Source organism: Bos grunniens, chromosome 8, assembly GCF_055505025.1.
Source record: "Bos grunniens cultivar Pamir isolate PY7600 chromosome 8, Bosgru_T2T1.0, whole genome shotgun sequence".
Lineage (NCBI taxonomy): Eukaryota > Metazoa > Chordata > Mammalia > Artiodactyla > Bovidae > Bos > Bos grunniens.
Genome location: NC_141172.1, coordinates 24,217,710 through 24,243,970, shown reverse-complemented (window position 1 = coordinate 24,243,970; position 26,261 = coordinate 24,217,710). Strand labels below are relative to the sequence as shown.

At 39.5% G+C, this 26,261-nt stretch overlaps 1 protein-coding gene across 14 annotated transcripts in view; it reads left to right on the top strand.

Moving 5' to 3' along the window:
• The window catches only part of ADAMTSL1 (ADAMTS like 1), a 1,112,438-nt gene that overhangs the window by 789,788 nt on the left and 296,389 nt on the right, over positions 1-26,261 (top strand). For 13 of the 14 annotated variants that reach the window (XM_086414961.1, XM_086414960.1, XM_086414965.1 and 10 more), the window contains one exon: positions 14,373-14,499. In XM_086414961.1, the coding sequence (XP_086271087.1) occupies positions 14,373-14,499 (127 nt within the window). Of the gene's footprint in view, positions 1-14,372; positions 14,500-26,261 lie in introns of those variants that run through there. The other variant, XM_086414970.1, reaches the window with a different exon arrangement.

Genomic DNA, 26,261 nt, shown 5'->3' with positions numbered 1-26,261 from the left:
GAGATACTTGATCAATTACAGTGCAGGAGAGCTATTTGGGGAGACAAATATGTCACTCCTTACCATTTCTTTTTCTTTACCTCCAGCCTTGACACACATATAGCCAGCATACTACTCTTTTTGGAATATTGACTTCAAATAACATATCCAGACATATAAATGAGAACTTTAGCATATGCATAATTTTGCTGAGTTATGGCCCATAGGCGGAATTTTGAACTCTGTAGATGTACATTTTTATTAAAGTTTCCAGAGCTATATGTGTGAGTACTAGTCATCATAGTTGAATGGCTACTTTGTGGTCACTTCCTAAACAGGCACATTCCAGTAAGATCCACATTTGTGCCAGGGCAGAAGACCAGCTGCTGTCCTTTCTTCTCAACAAAGGACTCTTGTGTTGGAACAAAAACTCTATACTGTGTGCCCAGCAGCAGAAGGGAGTCTGAGCAGTGATGTCAAAGTATACCATGATGTCACCACAGTTCACAAAGAATTATACTTAATGCCATGTGAAGTGAGGCCAAATTCAACACTTTCCCTCTTGGGTACTTCACAGCCTTTGAGACAGAAGCGGGGTCAGAGGTCAGGCCTTTGTATAATTTTGTTTTGCATTCTCCAGACACCCTAATTTTGGAAGTTGAGGAGGGAGAAGACAGCCTGCTAAAGAAAAGTTCTCTGACCATATGTGGAGAATGAATTCTTGTGTCTGTATGCACAGAGGTCTATACTAGGTTAATTCTTGGGATTTTTGCTGAAGACTAGTAGACAAACACATTTGACTAAAAACAATATGCCACAGGGAACTATACTCAATATTTTTAATAACCTGTAGGGTAAAAGAATCTGAAGAAGAATATATATATTAAATATGTATAACTGAATGACTTTGCTGTACACCTGAAACTAATACAACATTGTAAATCAATTATACTTCAATTAAAAAATAAAAATAGCAGAAATAGAAAGAGATTGAATATAATCCCTAGGATCTCTTCCAGTTCCATGATTCTGTTAATGAAATAAAAGATATGCAGAAATATTTTTTAAAAAACCAACGTGCCAAAAAAAAAAAAAAAAGTCCAGATTCTTTTAGCCATAAATTTACACAAGAATTTGGCCCAGACCTTAAAATAAATAAGAAAGGAGCAAAGTAAAATCAGACTGGTAGCACCTGGGAAATTTAATAAATATTAGAAGTAAGACTTAGTCATTCTTTTTTTCTTTCCCTTTCAGGGTGTTTATCCAGCCATTAGAAGGATCAGATTCTTAATCTTAAGAAAGGCAATACAGCAAAAACTCTTAAAAATGTTTATAATCTAATCAACTCACTGCCCTTCCTATCAGCTGTTTCATACCTCTCACATTGACACCCCTCCTTTTACTTTATAATATAAAGAGAAAAGTACCACAGAACCAATTGCAATCCCCCAACATCTCTAGAACCAGAGGGTAAGGAAGCTATTAAGGAGCATGGGAGAATTGCAGCTCTTTAAAGGAGCACCAAATCTCATTCCAAGGAAACCATGTCCTCCTTCAGACTTTAACTGCAGGGGAGGTTGACTTCCTAACCTTTGATGAGGGTGGGGGTGGATAGGTTGGAAGTGGAGAAGGACAGTGGCGCTGGTCCAGCCAGCCGAGCAGCCAAAGGGCTAGAGCTCACACAGAGAAATGGCAAGAGTCAGGCCGGGGGCTATGCAAGCTCACGTCCCTCCGAAAGAGCCAAGAATCAGCCACTGAGGAGATCGAGTACGAAGTGAGCTTCCAGGTCCAGAGTTGGTGTCAGAGTGAGGGCATGAAGCCAGAGCCCTGTGCCCAGTGGAAAAGGGTCAGAGGAAGACTCACTCAAAAATGATAAGCATTCACAGCTCAAGGCCATTCCGGAGTAGTGGATGAGAACAGGCAAAGCAGGCACAGTGACAAGTGAAAATTAAACTCTCATATTATGGTACTGTAAAATGATGCATCCATAGAGATCTTTTGGTTTTTGACAGAGAGCTCTTTTTGGTCTTTGTAACTAGTGGTAGAGAAAAAAGCGATGGAAGCTGTTATTATATTCCAGGTTAAGATGAAGAGAAAAGTTTTCTAAAACCACAATCTATAGCCATCAGCTATGGCCTTGCCCGTATACTAAATCCATTCATTTGTTCAATAAATTGTATTAGTGGCTTATTATATCATTAGGCACTATGACCCTGTGGTGTTACATTCTAGTAGGAGATAGAAAATAAGCAATACACTTATTATAAATAAGTAAGTTATATTGTGCCATAATTATAAGTGCCATAGAATAAATAGAAAAAAAAATGGGATAGGTTCAGAGAACATGGGTGGGGGTGTGGGCACAGGTTAAAATAGTCTGGCCAGGGTAGGCATTATTGAGAAGGTGAGAGTTTCCAGTAAAGACTTAAAGATGGCAAGGCAGCTGTTCTAGAGGTGTCTAAGGAAGAATGTTCCAGTCAGTGGCAACAACCAGTGCTCTTCTAAGATGAGAAAGCGCTTACGGTGTTTGAAAAACAGCACGGATTGTCAGAGAGAGATGAGGTCAGAGAGGTGACTCAGATGATTTCATTATTGTTTTGTTGCTTCAGTCATGTCTGAATCTTTGGACTGTAGCCCGCCAGGCTTCTCTGTCCATGGGATTTCCCAGACTAGAGTAGTGGAGCAGGTTGCCATTTCCTTCTCCAGGGTATCTTCCCAACCCAGGGATCAAACCCATATCTCCTGCATCTGCTGCATTGGCGTGCAGGTTCTTTACCACTGAGCTACCAAGGAAGCCCAACTCAGATGATACAGGACCTTTTTTTTTTTATTTGAAGTGTAGTTGATTTTACAATGTTGTATTAATTTCTGTTGCATAGCAAAGTGATTCAGTTATGCACATATATATTTACATATTCTTCATATTCTTTTCTGTTGTGATTGATCACAGGATATTGAATACAGTTCCCTGTGCTATACAGTATGACTGTTATTTACCCATCATATATATACTAGTTGCATCTACTAATCCCAAACTCCCGTTCCTTTTCTCCCCTACTCACCCTCCCCACTGGCAACCACAAGTCTCTTCTCTGTGTCACTGAGTCTTTTTCTGTTTCGTAGATAGGTTCAACTGTGTCGTATTTTAGGTTGCCCATATAAGTATATCATATGGTATTTGTCTTTTTCTGACTTATTTTGCTTAGTAGCATAATCTGTAAGTCCATCCATGTTGTTACAAGTGGCATAACTGCATTCTTTTTTTATTTGTTGTTGTTTAGTCACTCAGTCATGTCCAACTCTTTGCAACCCCATGGACTGCAGCACTCCAGGCTTCCCTGTCTTTCACAACGTCCTTGACTTTGCTCAAACTCATATCCATTGAGTCAGTGATGCCATCCAACCATTTCCTCCTCTGTCTTCCCCTTTTCTTTTTTATGGCTGAGTAATATTCCTTTGTATATATGTACCACATTTTTATCTAGTCATCTGTCTGTGGACATTTAGGTTGTCTCTGTGTCTTGGCTATTATAAAGTGCTGCTATGAACCTAGGAGTATATGTATCTTTTTGAATTATAGTTTTGTCTGGGTATATACCCAGGAGTGGGATTGCTGTATCATATGGTAAGTCTGTTTTTAGATTTTGAAGAAACCCCCTGATACTGTTCTCCATACAGACTGAATCAATTTATATTCCCACCCACAGCAGAGGAGCGTTCCCTTTTCTCCACACCTTCTCCAGCCTTTCTTTGCACACATTTTTCATGATGACCATTCTGACTAATGTGAGGTGGTACATCATTGTAGTTTTGATATGCACTTCTCTAATTATTAGTGATGATAAGTATCTTTTCATGTGCTTATTGGCCATCTGTATGTTGACACAGAACCTTGTAGGCCATTGTAAGGACTCTTGTGAGTCCAAGAAGAAATTGAAAAGTCCAACAAATGATTGGTAAACCCCAGAGAAGAGTGCCATGTATAGGGAGATTCCCTTTGGAAAATCTTTGCTTGGAGGATAAAAAGTTAATGCCTTCACATAAACTTTTTCCAATTGTGGTGTATTAGAGTGTGGGAGAGTTATGCCTTATCCATTTAGCTTGTATTTACCAGTATTTCCCAATAGCATGTGTTTATTGAAAAAAAGCAACTAATTTTTAAAAATCAATTCAATTGCTCTCTCCAGAGAAGGCAATGCACCCCACTCCAGTACTCTTGCCTGGAAAATCCCATGGACAGAGGAGCCTGGTAGGCTGCAGTCCATGGGGTCGCTAAGAGTCAGACACGACTGAGCGACTTCACTTTCACTTTTCACTTTCATGCATTGGAGAAGGAAATGGCAACCCACTCCAGTGCTCTTGCCCGGAGAATCCCAGGGACAGGGGAGCCTGGTGGGCTGCCACCTATGGGGTTGCACAGAGTAGGACACGACTGAAGTGACTTAGGAGCAGCAGCAGCAATTGCTCTCTCTCAAAAAAAGAGATTCTGCTCATTAAAGATATACTTTCTAAGCTATTAATACTGAATTGTACTTTTTTGCCTGGTGCATAAATTTTAGAATGTACAGTGGTTGGTTGGTGTTGCTTTTGGCAACAAGGTTGTGGCTGAAGGAAACACATTCCTCCTCCTATTTCCTGTCTCTCCAGTGCCATTGTAACCCCTAAAAAGAACATCATACATCATAGAATGGAGGGGTCACTCATTGATTCAACTTGGGCAACACCAGTTCTAGTAATGCAATCTTGGGCAAATGGTTGAATCTTTCTGAGTCCAGCTTTATTTTTGTAAAATAGACATAAAGTTAGTTAATTTTAAAGGGTACTGTAAGAATTAAAGAATGTTAACTAGACTCGTGGAAATCATTTTGCAGTATACACAAATAGCAAATCAGTATGATGTACACTTGAAAAGAATGTAACATTAATATCAATTATATATTAATTAAAAAAATAATTAAATGAAACTATATTAATATATGTTGTATTAAGTATAGAAAGTGTTAGGCACACACTACTTTTCTTTACCTTCCTTAAGTGGCTTTCTCTTGTCTCTCTCCTCTTCCATACCCCGATGACCTCAGTGTTCTCATTGTCTCAGTGTTCTCATTCTCTTGCTGTTCTCACCTGTTTTGAGGAAATGATCTGATCAAACCCATTCACCCTAGATTGGGACCATGCCTATTACTTATGTGTATTCCCCACAGCACCATAATAGCCAGCATAATGCCTTATGTTCAGTTGATTTGGTTTAATTTAAGCATAATCAACAACTTCATGTGTTACTCCTCCCAAGGGCATTTGAACAACAAACAGAGGGCTATACCAATGGTTCCCAACTTTTTGACACAAAAGGGTCCTGTATTATTTTTTTCATATGGGCCCTGTGTTTTGTAAGTTTCCATCAACTCAAAAGACTGCATGTATTAAGCAATAATATGTTTTTACATTTTATGCCCTAAAGACCTAAGTATAATGTTAAGTACAATAAAGATCATCAGGATTTAGTTTATTTGCATGATGAGATGGTTGAGGTTTGGAGGACCTTATGCGGTTTTCGGAGAAGGCAGTGGCACCCCACTCCAGTACTCTTGCCTGGAAAATCCCATGGACGGAGGAGCCTGGTAGGCTGAAGTCCATGGGTTTGCTAGGAGTCAGACAGGACTGAGCGACTTCACTTTCACTTTTCACTTTCATGCATTGGAGAAGGAAATGGCAACCCACTCCAGTGTTCTTGCCTGGAGAATCCCAGGGACGGGGGGAGCCTGGTGGGCTTCCGTCTATGGGGTGGCACAGAGTCGGACACGACTGAAGCGACTTAGCAGCAGCAGCAGCATGTGGTTTTATTTCAGGTAAAGTTATTTCCATTAGGCTTTTGGAAATATTAACCATAGCTTATGGACCACTATTAACATCTTCATGAGTGACCAGAGATGCTGTTTTCTTGTATTGGAGAGGTGTGGAACACAAGTATAGATGATAAGTGGTTCCCATTTACTTCCTAAATATGCTGCCAAGTCATATTACAGATGAAGCCTTCCATTCACTCCTACACATAAGTCTGGCTCTGGAGGTGAAGATCTTAATAAGAATGTTCAACCTTGTTATCACCACTGTCATTTTAAATACTGACTAGTGTATCTTTCCATGGATCATTGGCATCCTACTATAACTTAGTAATCCAAAATTGGAATTTTTGTTTTGTTAGTTACCAGCCATGTAACCTTAGGGAAGTTATCTTCCCTGAACCTCAGCATTAAAATTTGTACTTGAAATCATTCATATCTTCAGAAAATGTTCATCATAAGAGAAGTATTTGTGAAGATTATCAAAAAGATATCCAATTCATTTCTCTGATTCTGGAATAGTAAATTGGTTTGGTCGTCTTGCAAGACAGCCGTAGACTAATGAATTTGGCTTCTAGATCACAGTATCATAGAGGATCATGGGCCACATATAGGTAGCAAAGAGCACTGCAGTTGGTTAGCAATGTCTGCCATGGGTCCTGCAGGACAAATAGCTGCACATGTGCCATATTTTACAGGCCCCACTCTAAGTGCTGTGAAGTCTATCCTTAGATTAAGTCAACCATCACAGTGCTCTATACCTGGATGATTTGTTTTTGTTTCTTAAGATTTGCTTTTAACAAACGTTCCCTGACCATTAAGGTTCATCAGTGGTTATTGAAAAGACAATTCTATGAAACTTCTTGTATTTATCTGCTCAGATGTTCTTGGGACATTGTTACATGACATTGTCTTTCAGAAAATTCACAGCAGATACATATCTGCTAGGGTTTCAGTACTTTGGGTAATTATGATTTTCCTGCACCAGTTTGTCATTCATTCATTGCACAAATATTTATTGAGTCTACTATAAATAGCACACTATCCTATACATTTTCTAAAAGATCCAGTAGATGCTATAACCCTTGTAACTGCTTATGTTTTCCTCTTTTCTAGGAAGGTCACATTCAGACCCATGACCCCTATATAGAAAGTGTATAGGACTTAACAATGTGCATTTATGTGGTTCTCATTTCTGGCTTTTTTATTATTATTGGAGGATAATTGCTTTACAAATTTGTGGTGATCTCTGCCATACATCAATGCAAATTTGTTTCTGGCTTTTTGACCCTTATTTTTATCTTTGCCCTATTTTCTCTCTTTTTTTAAAAAAATTTTATTGTGTTATATCATATATATATGTACTATAATATTTTATAAAAAGCTAAAGCATAAACCAATGTCTAAGTCTTTTAAAGGCAAGGTTGGAGATATACTATTTTCCCTATTGACATAGATAGTAAATGAGTTATAATATATGTAAAGCACACTCTTCCCCCCTAAAGTTCTATCTGAATTAAATAATTATAAATAAGAGCAGCTGTGATCAGATTTGCAGAGTTTCATTTTCCATATTTGTCTTTCCCAGTGCTGAAAATAAAGGGATTTAAAAATTTCTTACCTCATGGTGTTGGATCAAGAAGAGCTTGACATCACTGGCTCAGTATTTGATGCTAGAAGTTGAGGGCCTTACGGGAAACCATTTGAAATAGGGCCAGTATGAACCCATCTGAGCATGTCATTCTGAGGAATGGTATCTTATGGACTGTGTTTATTTACATTCTCCAAATTATCCATGCAGTGATCTCTCCTTCTCTTGTGGCTCCCAGTGAAGACATTTTATTATACATATTTCAGTGTCTAGAGAGTTTCAGGCTGTGTTCTGCCTGTTCACTTGCTATCAGCTATGTGAGGTGAACAAAGAAGCATACTATCACCACACACTGTAGGCCTGATTCCCAAAATCTGCATGTCATGCTCAAAGTCTGTGAGCCAACTTGGACTGGGTAGTACAGTTCTTGTTTTTGTTCAGGAAGGGTTTTCTCCCTTCTCTGTAGTAAATCCTGAAAAAAAAAAACATGAAGAAAAACCAACAATGTTAAATGTACGTGTTCCCCTCAAGAGACGAAGAACTGTCTGTCTTTATGCATGTATACGCAATGTCAGTCACTTAGTCGTGTCCGACTCTGTGTGATCCCATGACCTGTCCTACCAGGCTGCTCTGTCCATGGGATTCTCCAGGCAAGAATACTGGAGTGGGTAGCCATTCCCTTCTCCAGGGGATCTTCCCAACCTAGGGATTGAATCCAGGTCTCTTGCCTTGCAGGCAGATTCTTTACCATCTGAGCCACCAGGGAAGCCCATGTTACACAAGTGTACACAAAAAGCATGCACTCAAGACAGACAAAGAAAAGGTGACAATGGTGTCTAAACAACAAACACGTCTGGAAGCTTCTTGCTTTTTATATCACCTGGGACAGAAGTTTTGTTTTGTTTTGTTAAAGCAAAACTAGTCAATCATTTTGGATGGGGAGGAAGTTAGACCATGAAGCTGACACCTAGTAGCAGAATATTAACAAGCTGAATTAGGCCAAAGTACTCAGTTTTCCACCCTTAACAAAAAATTCCATGCAGTTGCCCAAAGTTATGAGTGGCCATTATCTCACTTTAATGTTTTGTCCAGAATGGGGTGGGTCTGGGAACTCAGTGACCTGAACATTGCCTTCCATGACATTTCATTAATAATGAGTGTAGGTACACATGAGTCTCTTAAAAGTACTAGCCCTTTACAGTAATTCTTGTTCATGCACCAGGGCAGAGGTTAAGATTTAGCTTCTAGTTGTCATTTATCGTATGTCTGTTTCTCTGTGTACACAGATATATGATAACACACATACATATATGTACATTTTTGTCCACATGCATGTCATCAGTGACTGCAGTCTAAGGTTGCTTATCTGTAACCTACACTAGAATTATGAGCAAACCATTATGTTTGATGCTGTGTGTTTCATTGATTCACTGACATTTATTGTGCATCACAAATGCCAAACGTTGTGCTAACCAGCAGAGATAGAAAGATAATAAAATAGGGGCTCTCAGCACATGATCTGCTATGGAAACAGACGTGTTAATAGATTAAACTTAAAATGTTATACAACTGTTTGAATTGAGAATATATAAAAGAAACCCCCAAATAATAATGGCTTGAACTCATAAAGGATTTACTCACCAAAAAAGAAAAAAAAATAGAAGTCAAAACGTAATCTGTCCAGGGTGGGGTTCCATAACTGGGCTTGTTCTTTCTCTCTGCTCTGCCATCCTTCTATTCTCAAGGCTGTCTCATTTTTCAAGAAAGTGAAAGGCAGAAAGGCAGGAAGGCAGAAGGATTCCTCCCCAACTAAGTCAGCTTCTTGTAAGGCAGCCTTTCCAGAAGTTCCACATAACATTCTCACTTTTATTTCACTAGTTGCAACTTGGTGATGTAGTCAATAAGAAATGTATTCTTTGAATTGGGTATCTGTGTGTGTATGCTCAATTGTTCAGTCGTGTCTGACTATGACCCCATGGACTGTAGCCCACCAGGCTTTTCTGTCCATGGGATTCTCCAAGCAAGAATACTGGAGTAGGTAGCCATTTCCTCCTCCAGGGGATCTTCCCAACCCAGGGATGAAATTTCACACATCTCCTGCATTGCAGGCCAATATTTTTACCACTGAGGCACCAGGGAAGCCCCATGGACTTATGAACAAAAGGCTGAGGAATCATAGACCGTTAAGGTCCTTAACTCTGGAATCTGCAAAAGGCCTTTTTGAGGAGGAGACAGCTAATTTGGGATTTGAAGGATGAATAGGAATTTGCCAAATGGAGAATTGGAAGAGCATGCCAGGCAGAAATAATAGTGTATGCAAAGGCGCAGAGAAGTCTGACAATATTTCTGCCAACTGAGCCTTTTTCTGTATTTCTGTTTATTTTATCTCTATTATTAATGATAGCACCTTTTAAAATTTATTTTTAATTGAAGGAAAATTGCTTTACAATGTTGTGTTGGTTTATGTCATAATAGTTTAACTAACTTTAAATTAACAGTTACTCAGGATCAACAGATTGAGCTATGTCCACAATGATTTTCCTGATGTAACTGCAATTAATTTTCCACTTGGATCAAAATAAGAACATTTTATCTGATGATAAAGTATTCCACATCTTAAAAATAATTGAGTTAGAATACTTTGGCATCTTAAAAAGGAACTGCTATAGAAAGAAAAAAAAATACTATTGTGTCAGGGAGATGTTTGTCTTTTCAATTCTGAAGTTAAACAAAGACCAGTTAGAACTGACTTGGTTCATATCATAGGGTCCATAAACCCACACTGGAACGCTAAGTTGGTGGTCTGGCCAAGTTACCCTTAAATATGTCACCTTCTATTTAGCTATTCCTAATATGACTGTTACTTTGGATCAATGAAGCTGGATTGTTCTTTTCTTAAAATGACTTTGGAACCAAAAGAAATCTTTAGTATTAGAGAGAGATTTTCGTGATTATCTACATTCTGGCTCCTTTAGAGATATCAAATCTCATTAAAAATTCTCCAGAGAAAATAAATCCTTTGAGAAACATGAAATTTATTTGAGTACACCTCCTGAGATACCTGAGAGTTTAAGTTCCCATTCCCGCTGATCTTCCACAGAGCTGAGTATCTTATAAAATTAAGGTTGTCTCTCTTCAACCCCAAACAAGAACACTAGGGTCAATGATCCTTTGATTACTACATAAATTAAGGTTGCCATATTTTCTCAAAGGATTCAACCCTACTAAGGCAATCATATACTGTAGTCTTCTGATATCTTTTGAGATATAACTGATATAATATTATATTAATTTTAGGCATACAAAATACAAAATATTTGTATATACCAATAAATGTTCACCACAATAAGTTAATATCCATCACCACACATAGTTATAAGTATTTTTTCTTATGATGAGAACTTTTAACATTGATTCTCTTAGAAGCTTTCAAATATATGATGCAATATTATTCATTATAGTCATCGTACTGTACACTGCATCCCTATGACTTATTTATTTTATATCTAGAAGTTTGTACCTTTTGATCACCTTCACGCATTTCACCTAGCTCAACCTACACCACTGGCAACTACCAATCTAGTCTCCATATCTGTGAGTTGCTTCTTCATTTGTTTGTTTGTTTTTGGATTCCATGTGTACATGAGGTCATATGATCCTTGCCTTTCTCTGTCTGCCGTATTTAAGGTAATGCCCTCAAGGTCCATTCATATTTTTGCAAATAACAGATTTCCTTCTTTTCAGATAGATATCCATTCATCTGTCAACAGGCACTTAGATTAGTTTCATGTCTTGGCTGTTGTAAATAGTGCTGTGATGAAAAAAGGGATGCACGTATCTTTTCAAGACAGCAATTTTGCTGCTTTTGGATAAATATCCAGAAGTGAAATTGCTGGTTCATGTGATAGAACTATTTTCAATTTTTTGAGGAACCTCCATACAGTTTTCCATAGGGGCTACAAGAATTTACATTCTCACCAGCAGTGCATGAGGGTTCCCTTTTCCTCACCAAGACTTATTTATTGTATTTTTGATAGCTATGAGATGATATCTCATTTTGCCCTTGCTATGCATTGCCCTGACGATGAATATTGTTGAGCATCGTTTCATGTGTCTTTTGCGCACCTAGATATCTTCTTTGGAAAACTGCCTATTCAGATCCTCCGTTCATTTTTTCATTTGCTTGTTTGGTTTGTTCTCTGTTGAGTTGCATGAGTTCTTTTATACTCTTGATATTAACCCTTTATCAGATACATGATTTACAGCTATTTTCTCCCAATGGGAGAAAATGGGTTACCTTTTCATTCTGTTAATTGCTTCCTTTGCTGTGCATAAAATTTTTAGTTTGATGTAGCCCCCCACCTTGTTTATTTTTGTTTCTGTTGTCTTTGCTTTAGGTGTCAAATCCAGTCTTGATTTTTTTTTTTTTTTTGCTGACTTTGATTTTTGCATATTTTTCATTTAGCTAGTATGTAGGCATGACGAAAAGGTGCAGTAAGCCCTATGGCAACGCCTCCCCTTTGTCGAGGTAACTCTGACTCATTCAGTTCTCAGCTCAAAAGACTTTTCCTCAGGAAAATCTTCTCTAGCCTTTGTTTCTTTCTTGTTCTGTTTTTGTTTTTGCTGTGCTGTGGAGCTTGTAGGATCTTACTTCCCCAACCAGGATTGAATCCAGGTCCATGACCTTGAAAGCCTGTGTCCTAACCACTGGACTGCCAGAGAATTCCTACTCTGGCCTTTCTAAACAGATCAAGTTATCCATATTTTATGCTGTCATAGTATCCCATTATCTGTGTCTTATAGATTTCATCATAATTATCATTCTGCATTTACATTCTGCATGTGTATGTTGATTTGCATAATATCTGCCTCCATCACTAGACTCTAAGTCCCATGAGGGTAGATCCATATGTCCTTGAACTCACCATTGGGTTTTGCTCCCAGCACAGTGCCTGGATCATAACAGAACTTCAATGACTATTGGCTGAATGGATGAATAATTTTTATATCTTTGTAAATAAGTTACTTCTGCACTCTGTTTCACACTGTGCTTGAAATATAAGAATCAAGGCAGAGTTGCTCCGCTCCTATGTGGGTTCATTTACAGATAAGAATTTTGAAACTAATTTCACTGCGGTTATAGGGAAGCACATCAAAGAAGTCTTAAGCCAGCACATGCTGGGCTCTACATGGACCCTGTGGACTGTAGCCCACCAGGCTCCTCCATCCATGGGATTCTCCAGGCAGGAATACTGGAATGGGTTGCCATTTCCTTCTCCAGGGGATCTTCCCGACCCAGGAATCGAAGCCAGGTCTCCCATATTGCAGGCAGACGCTTTAACCTCTGAGCCACCAGGGAAGCCCCTACATGGATGAAGCTGGCATAAATTCTGAGATGGCCTCACTGTAGCTTCTGAACATATTGAGGCCAATTGCAGCTTGACCACAGTGAACACACCAAAGATGGAACCAACTCCTTCACTCCCCACTTAAGCACATTTTCCTGACATCTTTACATTTCTAAACTTATAGAATTACTGAAGGAGTTGTTGTTTTGTTATCTATTTTTAAAGATGTCTGCATGATTTTAGGGAAGAGGTACACGTAACTACATTTTTCAAATATAGCACATACACAACACAGTTTTACATAGTTGTACTTTTCAAGCCTTTGCCTAAACATGTGTTTGCAATTGTTAGTTGGAGGTACAAAAAAATAAAAATCAATCCTCAAAGAAAGTTCATGTTAACAACCAAACTTTGGAAAGACAGGATGGATTGTGGGGACATTGTGGAGATAAGTTCCTTCAAATGTCTCTACAGTTCTTATCTTATTTTGCCCATGACAGTAGCTGAAGTAGTTTAGGAGTATGATATTAGATTTCACTAGAACTGTCGAGATACAACTGCTGTAGTTTAGTTTGGATTTGAATTTTTTTTAACTTGAACATCGCAAAGAAAAGATTAAGGATACAAAAGAGTTTGCGCACATAAGTGATGAAGACTTGTGACTTTGTTAAGCCTGATTTGGACAAAGCACAAATGTTTTATTAGATGCGTTTAGAACTCGGCTGCTTGTTAGCTAAGTGACCTTGGTAAGATTCATGACCTCACCTATAAAACAGGGATACCTTACATGATTGTCTTGAGAATGAATGAGATGTGTGTCTTGTGCCTGATACAGGCCAGGGCCAGGCAACAGCAGGCACCCACTGGGGCTATCCCTGCTGTCCTTCGTGTCAACCCTCCTCTGCCACCACACGCACGCACGCCAGCCTTGTTTCTGTCGGCTGATTCTGTGCTTCTGTTTCTGTTTTCTTAGTTGAAGTGCTAGCTAGAAAAGGGAGTATGTTTAATTATCAGTTAGCAAACATTTATTGAAGTCTTGTAATTTGCCAAGCACTGTTCTAGTTGCTTGGAAAACATCAATGAAGCCAAGATACAGAACCCCACCCATGTGCATCTTACATCCTAAGGAACTTACAGACTAACACAGAGGTTATTCACAACATTTTTCCTGCTACAGTTATCCCACAGTTGTATTTTTTGTGATTTGGATGAAGCATATTTACTGAAAGTGGGAATTATTTTGGAATTGAAGTTCTATAATGTTAGTTCAGCGTCTTCCTCTCTCTCTCCTTCTCTTCTTCCTCCCACCCACCATCCTCCTCTCCCCTCCCTCCCTCCCTCCCTCCCTTTCCCCTCTGTCCCTCCCATCTTTCTTTCTCTTTGTATTTTTCAATATATTTGAGCTATGAAAATGTCTTTACCCATGCTACATTTTTTCCTTCTTAGCCTGGTTCAAATTCCAGTTTGGTTCCTGTCATCAGAATGGATCTTCATCTCATCTTTATCTTCATCTCAAGGATGAAGGAGGCTGACTGGATGATGAAGGGCCCCACCCTGCATCCCTGTAGCTGTAGGCACCGGGTTAAATTACACATCTCTCTTTTTTGTTAGATTGTTGGCTGCGATCACCAGCTGGGAAGCACCATCAAAGAGGATAACTGTGGAGTCTGCAACGGAGATGGGTCCACCTGCAGGCTGGTCCGCGGGCAGTATAAATCCCAGCTCACCGCAACCAAATGTAAGACACTCCAGAGATGGGGCCATCTCTGGGCCTTCTAATTTGTCACAGTCCCCTGGCTTAGCTCCCTACAGCAATTAGGGAAGGACATCTCCAACCAAATGAAGCCAAATATGAAAACCCTGTGGGAAGAGAGTTAGGTTCTTTCTTTGTGGATTAGTTTAGGTAAGACAAGTCAGGTCACCCGCTGCAATCCCACAGAGGAAACCTTTGCTTTAGAGGCACATTAGGAGGAAATTAGGCATAGATCTAGATATATTCAACAAGAAAGCATGAGCTTTGCTATCCAGCGTGAGGACAGGCTACATCCTGACCCCTCACTGATTCATAGTCTGGCAGAATAGCAGAGAGAGAGGGCAGATTAGAACAAATGCCCTCCTGCCACTGTGGAATCACATGGTCTTCACTGACAAAGTGACCTCGGATCAGTGCTGATCACACATTTCTCCAGAATGGATATTGGGCAGTGATTATGTGAAGCCAGTTATAGACTGTTGTGTCCCAATCTCTCTGTAGCAGCTGAATACTTGTGTGCCTGCTATACGTGTACGTGCCGGGAGCTTTACATGATCATCTCATTTAATCCTTATAACAACTTCGTAGCGAGGTACTGTTTATCCCCATGTTATGAATGAGATAACTGAGGCTTAGGCAGATTACGTGACTTGCTCAGAGTTCCACGGCTATGAAATATAAGAGCCAAAATGTCAGCCCAGAGTCTGATTCCAGAGCTTAGGCACTTATTTGTTCCTCTTGATTGTCCAAAATTCTGCTGTTCCCAGAGTGTTTGTAAAGCAGTTAGACGGATTAAGGTGCGGTACTTTAAGTGCCTGCCCAGCTGGGTCCTCCTAGGGTAGATGGTATATGTTCTCGAGATACCTGACCCAACAACAGACTCACCCAACAAGCTAGATCATTTTACCATACATGATCCTCTGTGACTCACTGTTCTAGGCACTGCAGCAGATAGAGATAGAAAAAAAACAACCCTTGTACTCAGGACCGTGCACTTGTTAACATTTATTTATTTTTAATTGAAGGTTGACTGTTTTACTGTATTATGTTGGTTTCTACCAAACATCAACATGAATCAGCCACAGGTTTATCCATGTCCTCTCGTCCCTGAACATTCCTCCCATCTCCCTCCCCACCCCACCATTTCTAGAATAACTTGACTTTTCTTGGCATATTTTCTTGATTTTGCCATTGTCTGGAATCCTCCAACAGATCCTTAATGAGGACTTCTTTGTACATGTCTCCTGTGATTTGGGAAATGGGAATGAATTTCTTTACTGATTGTGGTTTTGTCCTCTTTACTTGTTGACTAGTTGGAGGAAAACACTTGATGTATGGGGGGTTTGTGGCTTTAAACTGCAAGGGACTTGTAGGTCTGGGGAAAAAAAAGCACTGTTTGCTGCAGAACTATTCTGAGAAGACAGGAAAAGGCAGCTCGCCCAAAGGACTAGCCTCTGGGGAAGAAGAGGAGATGGGAAGAAAGACTAGGAACTTTTAAATGCATGAAACATCAGAGATGCCAGCTTAGGGAACTCTCCCCTTTCTAACACACCTCAGGCAGTGAAACATGTGATTCTGAAGAAAAAAAAGAAAAAAGACCTGAGCAGAGAGAATGATGAAGGGCAAAGTAAGTTAGACATTGATGTAGTGCGTTCAGGTGAGATTTATTTTTCCTGTGGTCATGTGTTGGTAGTTTCTTCTATAAGATGAAAAATTAAACAATTTGGAAGATGAAAACCAGAGAAGGATGGAGGCATAATTCTTTTGTAAATCTCTGAAGTCATGGTGGGATATTTGCTGAAAAAAAAAATTACCTTTAAAAGGTACTTTGTGATTTTTTGAAGTATAGAATTTATTAAAACCCTGCAGTATTTCTTATTAAAGAATAAAAATAAAAGGTTACTTTGATAGAGCTCTTCAAGGAATACTAAAGAGTTGCTGCTGCTGCTAAGTTGCTTCAGTCGCATCCGACTCTGTGCGACCCCAAAGATGGCAGCCCACCAGGCTCCCCCGTCCCTGGGATTCTCCTGGCAAGAACACTGGAGTGGGTTGCCATTTCCTTCTCCAATGCATAAAAGTGAAAAGTGAAAGTGAAGTCGCTCAGTCCTGTCCGATTCTTTGCGACCCCATGGACTGCAGCCCACCAGGCTCCTCTGTCCATGGAATTCTCCAGGCAAGAGTACTGGAGTGGGGTTCCATTGCCTTCTCCGACTAAAGAGTTGAAGTCTTTCTAATTATTGGTGTTACATAATTGAATCAGTGTTTGTTATCTAAGAATCTAAGGACTTCCATTAGGCACAAAAAGAGATGACAGACATTCGTGCAGTGACTGCTGTAGGGCAACTTCCAGGGGCGTGTTTTCATGATGAGAATCCTCCCTTTATTCCCTCACATCCCTCTGCCTTCCTGTCCTCATAGAGAAGCCTGCACACCCTGCTCAGATAGATATTTCCTCTACCTTCCTGTTAAAGGGTGAGTGGGGCCCTTTGGAGCCTGAACCACTGGAACAAAGTTGGAGAAGCCCTGAAAGGATGAACTGCAGCCAATTGAGAGCCATAAGTCATCTCCAGGTCTGCAGATAGATACCTCAGTGAACAGTGCTCTATTCAAACCAACAGTGGGTAAATCACATAAGACACAAGCCGATGATGATCCATAACGACAAAAGGCGATTGATTCGTTTACCTTAGCCCTGACGATGCCTCATGACAAATTGATTTATATCAATAAAGCCCAGCCTATGCATGCACCTCACCACAATCTATAGCAGATGCTGAACAAGCTGCCTCATTTATGTTTTCTCCACCCCCAGAAGAACCTTCCACCCTATATTTACAGACTGTGAGATGACCCACAGGCAGGGGAGATGAGACTGCTCTGCGGAGCCCAGAGTACCAGCCAGGTGAGCGGCTCTCCACCCGTGAGGCCTGGAGGAGTTCTGCCAGGTGTCTCCCTACGCTGTGCCAAAAGGCACTAAAAGCCAGCCACACAATCTTCTCAAACTCCTAATAGCCATATTCCCCACACTGAATTCATTTTATTCTGAACTCATATCCAGATTTTCCCCGTATGTTATCAAACCTCAGGGGAATAAAAAAAAAAACCAGGAGAGTGGAGAAAGACCATGGTGGAAAGTGCCAGAAGGAAAAGGAGAAGTAGGAGAAACTTATCAAGTGGCTGCCATTTGCTGATGAATGGAAAACAAACCATCTTTGTAATAAAAGACATTATTATTACCTAATACAAATGCAGAAAACAGATATAAGCTGGACCAAGGCAGTCTTGCCCTCCTTTTGAAGGAAAAGGCTGTCTACTGAGAGCCTTTAGCCTTTCCATTTTTCCAGGTCACTTTTTCCTACTTCTCCAACCCAATGAAAAAATTATCAAATTTAGCTTATATTAACTTACTTTTGATTTTTGAAATTAAAAACTCATTTTTTTCTCAAATTTTTTGAACTTTTTATTTTGTATTGAAGTATAGCTGATTAACAATGTGATCGTTTCAGGTGGACATCAAAGGGACTCAGCCATACATATACATGTATTCATTCTCCCCAAAACTTTCTCCCATCCAGCCTACCATATAACATGGACCAGAGTTCCATGTGCTATATAGAACAACCTTGTTTGTTATCCATTTTAAACATAGCAGTGTGTACCTGTCCATCCCAATCAAAATATTACTTCTTGTACTATATTGTGTATTCTCCATGTATACTCAGAATACACTTAGATCCAGAACCAGCCTATTTGGTATCAGTCTGATGTCTCCAGTTTTGCAGACCTCTCAAATGTATCTGCATGTTTTGAAAATATCTCAGTATCTGAAAGTTCTCTCTCTATCTCCCTTGGGTGATGAGGGCTAGATAAACTAAATTATATCAAGATAAAATGAAGCTCCTAATGCTCAAACTTTCCCTCTCAGACTGTGCTTATGCTGATTTATAATGGCTATGAGTAAATATATTCTGGGGTTATCATGCTGGCTCGAAGATATTGAGATAAAGGATATTTATAATAAAAGACAGGCCTAATATTGTCAAGTAGAAAATACATATGAATTTTTTTAGAAAGAGCACAAAACGCTAAAGAAATTTCACTTTGTATCTGACTTCAGGCTATACTCACAAGCCACTTATTCATTCATTCATCAGCAATTCACTCATTCATTTATTCAGCACCAAATAGTTCTTGGGTACCTGCTATGTGCTGAGGAGCTGTTATAGGTGCTGGAAGCACAGGAAAGAGCAAAACAGACCAAAGTCTATTTTTCTCATGGGGCTTACTTACTAGTGTTAGGGGCAGGCAAAGAGACTAAATGAATAAATTAATTAAATGTATATGTGTCATGTGGTGATACATAGAAAAAAGTAAAACAGAGAAGGAAAAAAAGTAGAACATAGAAAAGTCATAGAAAAAAGTGAAACAGAGTAGGAAAAGAACTAGAGATAGAGATGGACTGGCAGCCAAAGGTACTGAAGGGAATTGCAATTTTGAATAGATTAGTAAGAAAACATTCACTGATAAGATGGCATTTTGAGCAAGGATCTGAGGGAGATACAGATAGAGTATCATGCACAAGGCAGAGGGAAGAAAATTCCAGGCATAGAGAAAAGCATGTGCAAGGGTCCTGAGGTAGAGACGTTCTTGACATATTTCTTAATGTGCAGAGAAGCTGATGTAACTGAAGTAAAGAGAGTTTAAAGACTAGAGGAAAAGAAGGCAGGACAACTGTGAGGTGGGATAAAGAATGGTACAGATGTTGTAGGATTTTATAGGGACTTTGGCTCTTAACCTGAATAAGATGAGAAGTTACAGGAAGATTTTGAGCAGAGTAATGACTTCATTTGGTTTATGTTTTAAAGTATCACTCTATGTGCTCTGTTGAGAATAGACTATAGTGGGTCTAACTGTGGATATAATAAGAGCAGTCAAGAAGTCCAGCTGGGTATGAAGATGACATGGACCATGGTAGTATATCCCATGCTGGGTAAACTGCATTTCTTTGAGTCCAAGACACCATTGATTGAAAGATGTGCCATTATTTTATGCACCATTAAGGGGTGGGGGAGGAAGCCTCTGTTGAAATTAAGAAACTATGACACAATGCCTTATGACTTCTTAGGGAATTTTGTTGTTCAGTTGCTCAGACGGGTCCAGTTCTTTGCAATTCTATGGACTGCAGCTTGCCAGGCTTCCCTGTCCTTCACAGTCTCCCCGAGTTTGCTCAAACTCATGTCTATTGAGTCAGTGATGCCATCTAACCATCTCATCCTCTCTTGTCCCCTTCTCCTCCTGCCTTCAGTATTTCCCAGCATCAGGTTCTTCTCCAATGAGTCCACTCTTTGCATGAAATGGCCAAAGTATTGGAGCTTCACCTTCAACATCAGTCCTTTCAGTGAATATTCAGGGTTGATTTTCTTTAGGACTGACTAGTTTGATCTCCTTGCTGTCCACAGGACTCTCAAGAGTCTTCTCCAGTACCACAGCTTGAAAACATCAGTATTCTTTGGCACTCAGCCTTCTTTATGGCCCAACTCTCATATCCATGCATGACTACTGGAAAAACCACAGCTTTAACTAGACAGACCTTTGTCAGCAAAGTGATGTCTCTGCTTTTGAATACACTGTCTAGTTTTGTCATAGCTTTTCTTCCAAGGAGCAAGTGTCTTTTGATTTCATGGCTGCAGTCACCATCTACAGTGATTTTGGAGCCAAGAAAATAAAAGCCGTCACTGTTTCCATTTTTCCCCCAACTATTTGTCATAAAGTGATGGGACCAGATGCCATGATCTTATTTTTTTGAATGCTGAGTTTTAAGGCAGCTTTTTCACTCTCCTCTTTTACCTTCATCAAGAAATTCTTCATTTCCTCTTGGATTTCTGCCATAATAGTGGTATCGTCCGCATACTTGTGCTCTGCATTCTTGTCATCACTTGATATTTTCAGTATTTTTTAGTATTTTTTAGATATTTTCAGTATTTTTAGCCATTCTGATTGGTGTGTAGTGGTATCTCATCATTCTTTTGCATTATATATATATATATATATATGGATTTGTATATATAAATAATGGCTTATGATTTTGAACATATTCTTCAGTTCAGTTCAGTTCAGTCCCTCAGTCGTGTCCAACTCTTCGCAACCCCATGAATCGCAGCACGCCAGGCCTCCCTGTCCATTACCAACTCCCGGAGTTCACTCAAACTCACATCCATCGAGTCAGCGATGCCATGCAGCCATCTCATCCTCTGTCGTCCCCTTCTCCTCTTGCCCCCAATCCCTCCCAGCATCAGAGTCTTTTCCAATGAGTCAACATTTCGAATGAGGTGGCCAAAGTACTGGAGTTTCAGCTTCAACATCATTCCCTCCAAAGAAATCCCAGGGCTGATCTCCTTCAGAATGGACTGGTTGGATCTCCTTGCAGTCCAAGGGACTCTCAAGAGTCTTCTCCAACCCACAGTTCAAAAGCATCAATTCTTCTGTGCTCAGCCTTCTTCACAGTCCAACTCTCACATCCATACATGACCACAGAAAAAACCATAGCCTTGACTAGATGGACCTTTGTTGACAAAGTAATATCTCTGCTTTTGAATATGCTATCCAGGTTGGTCATAACTTTCCTTCCAAGGAGTAAGTGTCTTTTAAGTTCGTGGCTGCAGTCACCATCTGCAGTGATTTTGGAGCCCCCAAAAATAAAGTCTGACACTGTTTCCACTGTTTCCCCATTTATTTCCCATGAAGTGATGGGACCGGATGCCATGATCTTTGTTCTCTGAATGTTGAGCTTTAAGCCAACTTTTTCACTCTCCTCTTTCACTTTCATCAAGAGGCTTTTTAGTTCCTCTTCACTTTCTGCCACAAGGGTGGTGTCATCTGCATATCTGAGGTTATTGATTATTCTCCCAGCAATCTTGATTCCAGCTTGTGTTTCTTCCAGCCCAGCGTTTCTCATGATGTATTCTGCATATAAGTTAAATAATCAGGGTGATAATATACAGCCTTGACGTACTCCTTTTCCTATTTGGAACCAGTCTGTTGTTCCATGTCCAGTTCTAACTGTTGCTTCCTGACCTGCATACAGATTTCTCAAGAGGCAGGTCAGGTGGTCTGATATTCCCATCTCTTTCAGAATTTTCCACAGTTTATTGTGATCCACACAGTCAAAGGCTTTGGCATAGTCAATAAAGCAGAAATACATGTTTTTCCGGAACTCTCTTGCTTTTTCCATGATCCGCAGATGTTGGCAATTTGATCTCTGGTTCCTCTGCCTTTTCTAAAACCAGCTTGAACATCAGGAAGTTCACGGTTCACGTATTGCTGAAGCCTGGCTTGGAGAATTTTGAGCATTACTTTACTAGAATGTGAGATGAGTGCAATTGTGTGGTAGTTTGAGCATTCTTTGGCATTCCCTTTCTTTGGGATTGGAATGAAAACTGACCTTTTCCAGTCCTGTGGCCACTGCTGAGTTTTCCAAATTCACTGGCCTATTGAGTGCAGCACTTTCATAGCATCACCTTTCAGGATTTGAAATAGCTCAACTGGAATTCCATCACCTCCACTAGCTTTGTTTGTAGTGATGCTTTCTAAGGCCCACTTGACTTCACATTCCAGGATGTCTGGCTCTAGGTCAGTGATCACACCATCGTGGCTATCTGGATCGTGAAGATCTTTTTTGTATAGTTCTTCTGTGTATTCTTTCCACCTCTTCTTAATATCTTCTGCTTCTGTTAGGTCCATACCATTTCTGTCCTTTATCAAGCCCATCTTTGCGTGAAATGTTCCCTTGGTATCTCTAATTTTCTTGAAGAGATCTCTAGTCTTTCCCATTCTGTTGTTTTCCTCTATCTTTGCATTGATCACTGAGGAAGGCTTTCTTATCTCTTCTTGCTATTCTTTGGAACTCTGCATTCAGATGCTTATATTTTTCCTTTTCTCCTTTGCTTTTTGCTTCTCTTCTTTTCACAGCTATTTGTAAGGCCTCCCCAGATAGCCATTTTGCTTTTTTGCATTTCTTTTCCATGGAGATGGTCTTGATCCCTGTCTCCTGTACAATGTCACAAACTTCTGTCCATAGTTCATCAGGCACTCTGTCTATCAGATCTAGACCCTTAAATCTATTTCTCACTTCCACTGTATAATCATAAGGGATTTGATTTAGGTCATACCTGAATGGTCTAGTGGTTTTCCCTACTTTTTTCAATTTAAGTCTGAATTTGGTAATAAGGAGATCATGATCTGAGCCACAGTCAGCTCCTGGTCTTGTTTTTGCTGACTGTATAGAGCTTCTCCATCTTTGGCTGCAAAGAATATAATCAATCTGATTCTGGTGTTGACCATCTGGTGATGTCCATGTATAGAGTCTTCTCTTGTGTTGTTGGAAGAGGGTGTTTGTTATGACCAGTGCATTTTCTTGGCAAAACTCTATTAGTCTTTGCCCTGCTTCATTCTGTATTCCAAGGCCAAATTTGCCTGTTACTCCAGGTGTTTCTTGACTTCCTACTTTTGCATTCCAGTCCCCTATAATGAAAGGACATCTTTTTTGGGTGTTAGTTCTAAAAGGTCTTGTAGGTCTTCATAGAACCGTTCAACTTCAGCTTCTTCAGCATTACTGGTTGGGGCATAGACTAGGATTACTGTGATATTGAATGGTTTGCCTTGGAAACAAACTGAAATCATTCTGTCGTTTTTGAGATTGCATCCAAGTACTGCATTTCGGACTCTTTTGTTGACCATGATGGCTACTCCATTTCTTCTGAGGGATTCCTGCCCACAGTAGTAGATATAATGGTCATCTGAGTTAAATTCACCCATTCCAGTCCACTTGAGTTCACTGATTCCTAGAATGTCCACATTCACTCTTGCCATCTCTTGTTTGACCATTTCCAATTTGCCTTGATTCATGGACCTGACATTCCACGTTCCTATTCAGTATTGCTCTTTACAGCATTGGACCTTCCTTCTATCACCAGTCACATCCACAGCTAGGTATTGTTTTTGCTTTGGCTCCATCCCTTCATTCTTTCTGGAGTTATTTCTCCACTGATCTCCAGTAGCATATTGGGCCCCTACTGACCTGGGGAGTTCCTCTTTCAGTATCCTATCATTTTGCCTTTTCATACTGTTCATTGGGTTCTCAAGGCAAGAATAGTGAACTGGTTTGCCATTCCCTTCTCCAGTGGACCACATTCTGTCAGATCTCTCCACCATGACCCGCCCGTCTTGGGTTGCCCCACGGGCATGGCTTAGTTTCATTGAGTTAGACAAGGCTGTGGTCCTAGTGTGATTAGATTGACTAGTTTTCTGTGAGTATGGTTTCAGTGTGTCTGCCTTCTGATGCTCTCTTGCAACACCTACCATCTTACTTGGGTTTCTCTTACCTTGGGCGTGGGGTATCTCTTCACGGCTGCTCCAGCAAAGCACAGCTGCTGTTCCTTACCTTGGACAAGGGGTATCTCCTCACCTCCACCCTTCCTGACCTTCAACGTGGGGTAGCTCCTCTAGGCCCTAGGTTGTATTATTCCCAGTTGCTGCTGTAACAAATAACCACAAACTTAGTGGCTTAAAGCAACACAATTATTTTATAGTTTTGGAGAGTCAGAAGTCTATAGTAGGTCTTGCTGGACTAAAATCAAGGTGTTAGCAGGGCTGTATTTCTTCTGAAGGGTCCATTTTCTTTGATTTTTCAGCTTTTGAAGGCTGTCTACAAGCCTTGGCATCTTCAAAGCCAGTAACAGCATCTTCAGATCTTTCTATGACTCTAACCACCTCTTCTCTCTCCCTTTTCCAGTTTAAAGAAGTTTTGTGATTATATTTGGCCTACCTAGATAATCTAAGATGCTGTTTCTATTTTAAGGTGAGCTGATTAGCAACGTTTTTCATCAGCAACCTTAATTCCCCCTTTTCATGTAACATATTCATAGGTTCTGGGGCTTAGGATATGGACGTCTTTGGCAAGAGGAAGGGTGAGGAATTATTCTGCTGGTCACACATGTGCTTATTTCCTCCTTGATGTAGTATTAATTAAAGTTACTTGCCAGTTTTTAAAACAAACGTTTTGGTTTCCTGCTGTTGAGTGTTGAGAGTTTACATGTGCTGAGAACAAGTCCTTTGTTGGATTTGCAACTTAAAAATATTTATACCTTCTTTTTTCAAAGTTGCTCAACTTTATCTTTCACAAAGCAAAAGCTTTGAATTTTGATGAATACCAGTTTATTTTTCTCTTTCCATGGATGGTGCCTGTAATGTCATATCTAAGAACTCCTTGCCTAATCCCAGGTCACAAAACTTTCTTCTGTGTCTTCTTCTGAAAGAGTTATAGTTTTATATTTTACCTTTAAGTCTATGACCTCTTTTCAGTTAATTTTTATATAAAGTATGTTTTATGTGTAGGTTGAATTTTTTCTTTAAGGATGTCCAATTCTTTCAGCCATGTATTGAAAAGTTGATCTTTTCTCCCTTGAATTGTTTTTAAAACTATCAGAAATTCATTGTCTGTCTCAGTGTGGGTCTACTCCTGGGCTCTCTCTTCTGATCTTTGTGCCAGTTCTTTCACCAATACTGCATTGTCTTAGTTATTGTAACTTTAAGCCTTAAAATCAGGTAGTTTGATTTCTCTAATTTTATTCTCCCTTTCAAACTCATTTTAGCTATTATATGCTAATTCCTTTGACCTTGCATATAAATTTTACAATATGTCCATATATACAGAAAATCTTGCTGGGACTTTTAATTTTGTTTATTCTATAGGTTGATTTGGAGGGAATTGATGTATTTTATACGTGACGATATCAACCTATGAGCGCTTCATGTCTAGGCATTTATTTAGATCTTCTTTGATTGCTTCATCAGTCCCTTTTTAATTTTCAGCATATATTTTAGTTAGACTTATACCTCTTTCAACATTTTGCAGCTATTACAAAGGGCATCATATTTTCTATTTCAGTTTCCAGTTGTGTATTACTAGTTTATTTTGGCTATTTTATGAACTTGCTAAACTCACTTAATAGTTCTGAGAGTTTTTGAGTTTTCTGCATAAACAATCATGTTGTTTATGAATAAGGATGGCTTTAGTTTCTCCTTTTCTATTTGTAAACCACTTATTTATTAATGGCCTTACCATACTGGCAAGGATGTCCAGTACAATGTTGAGCAGACATGGCAAGAATGGCTATTCTTAACCTCCTGCCAATTTTAAGGGGGAAAGCATTCAGTTTTGCACCATTGAGTATGATGTTAGCTGTAGGTTTTTTGGTAAATGCTCTTTATCACCTTGAAGAATTTCTGTTCTATTCCTAATCTGCTGAGCATTATTCTCTTGAATGGATGTTCAATTTTGTCCAATGCTTTTTCTACCTCAACTGATATGATCATGTGAAAGTTCCTTAAACTTTTATTATAATGGATAATATTAATTGATTTTCAAATAATCAACCTTGTATTCCTGAGATAAACTCAACTAAATCATGATGTGTTATTCTTTATATGAATTACTGAATTTGATTTTCCAGTATATTGTTTGTGAGTTTTTAACATCCATGTTCATGAGAGATAGTTGTCCATTTTGTCCTTTTTTATACCATCTTTGTCTGGTTTTGGTATCAGCATGATACTGACCTCATGCCATGAAATGGGAAGTCTGTTCACTTCTCTTCTGTTTAGTGGAAGAGAATGTGTTTAGTGGAACAGATTGATGTTATTTCTTCTTCATGTGCTCGGTAGTATTTACCAGTGAAATTCTTTGGACC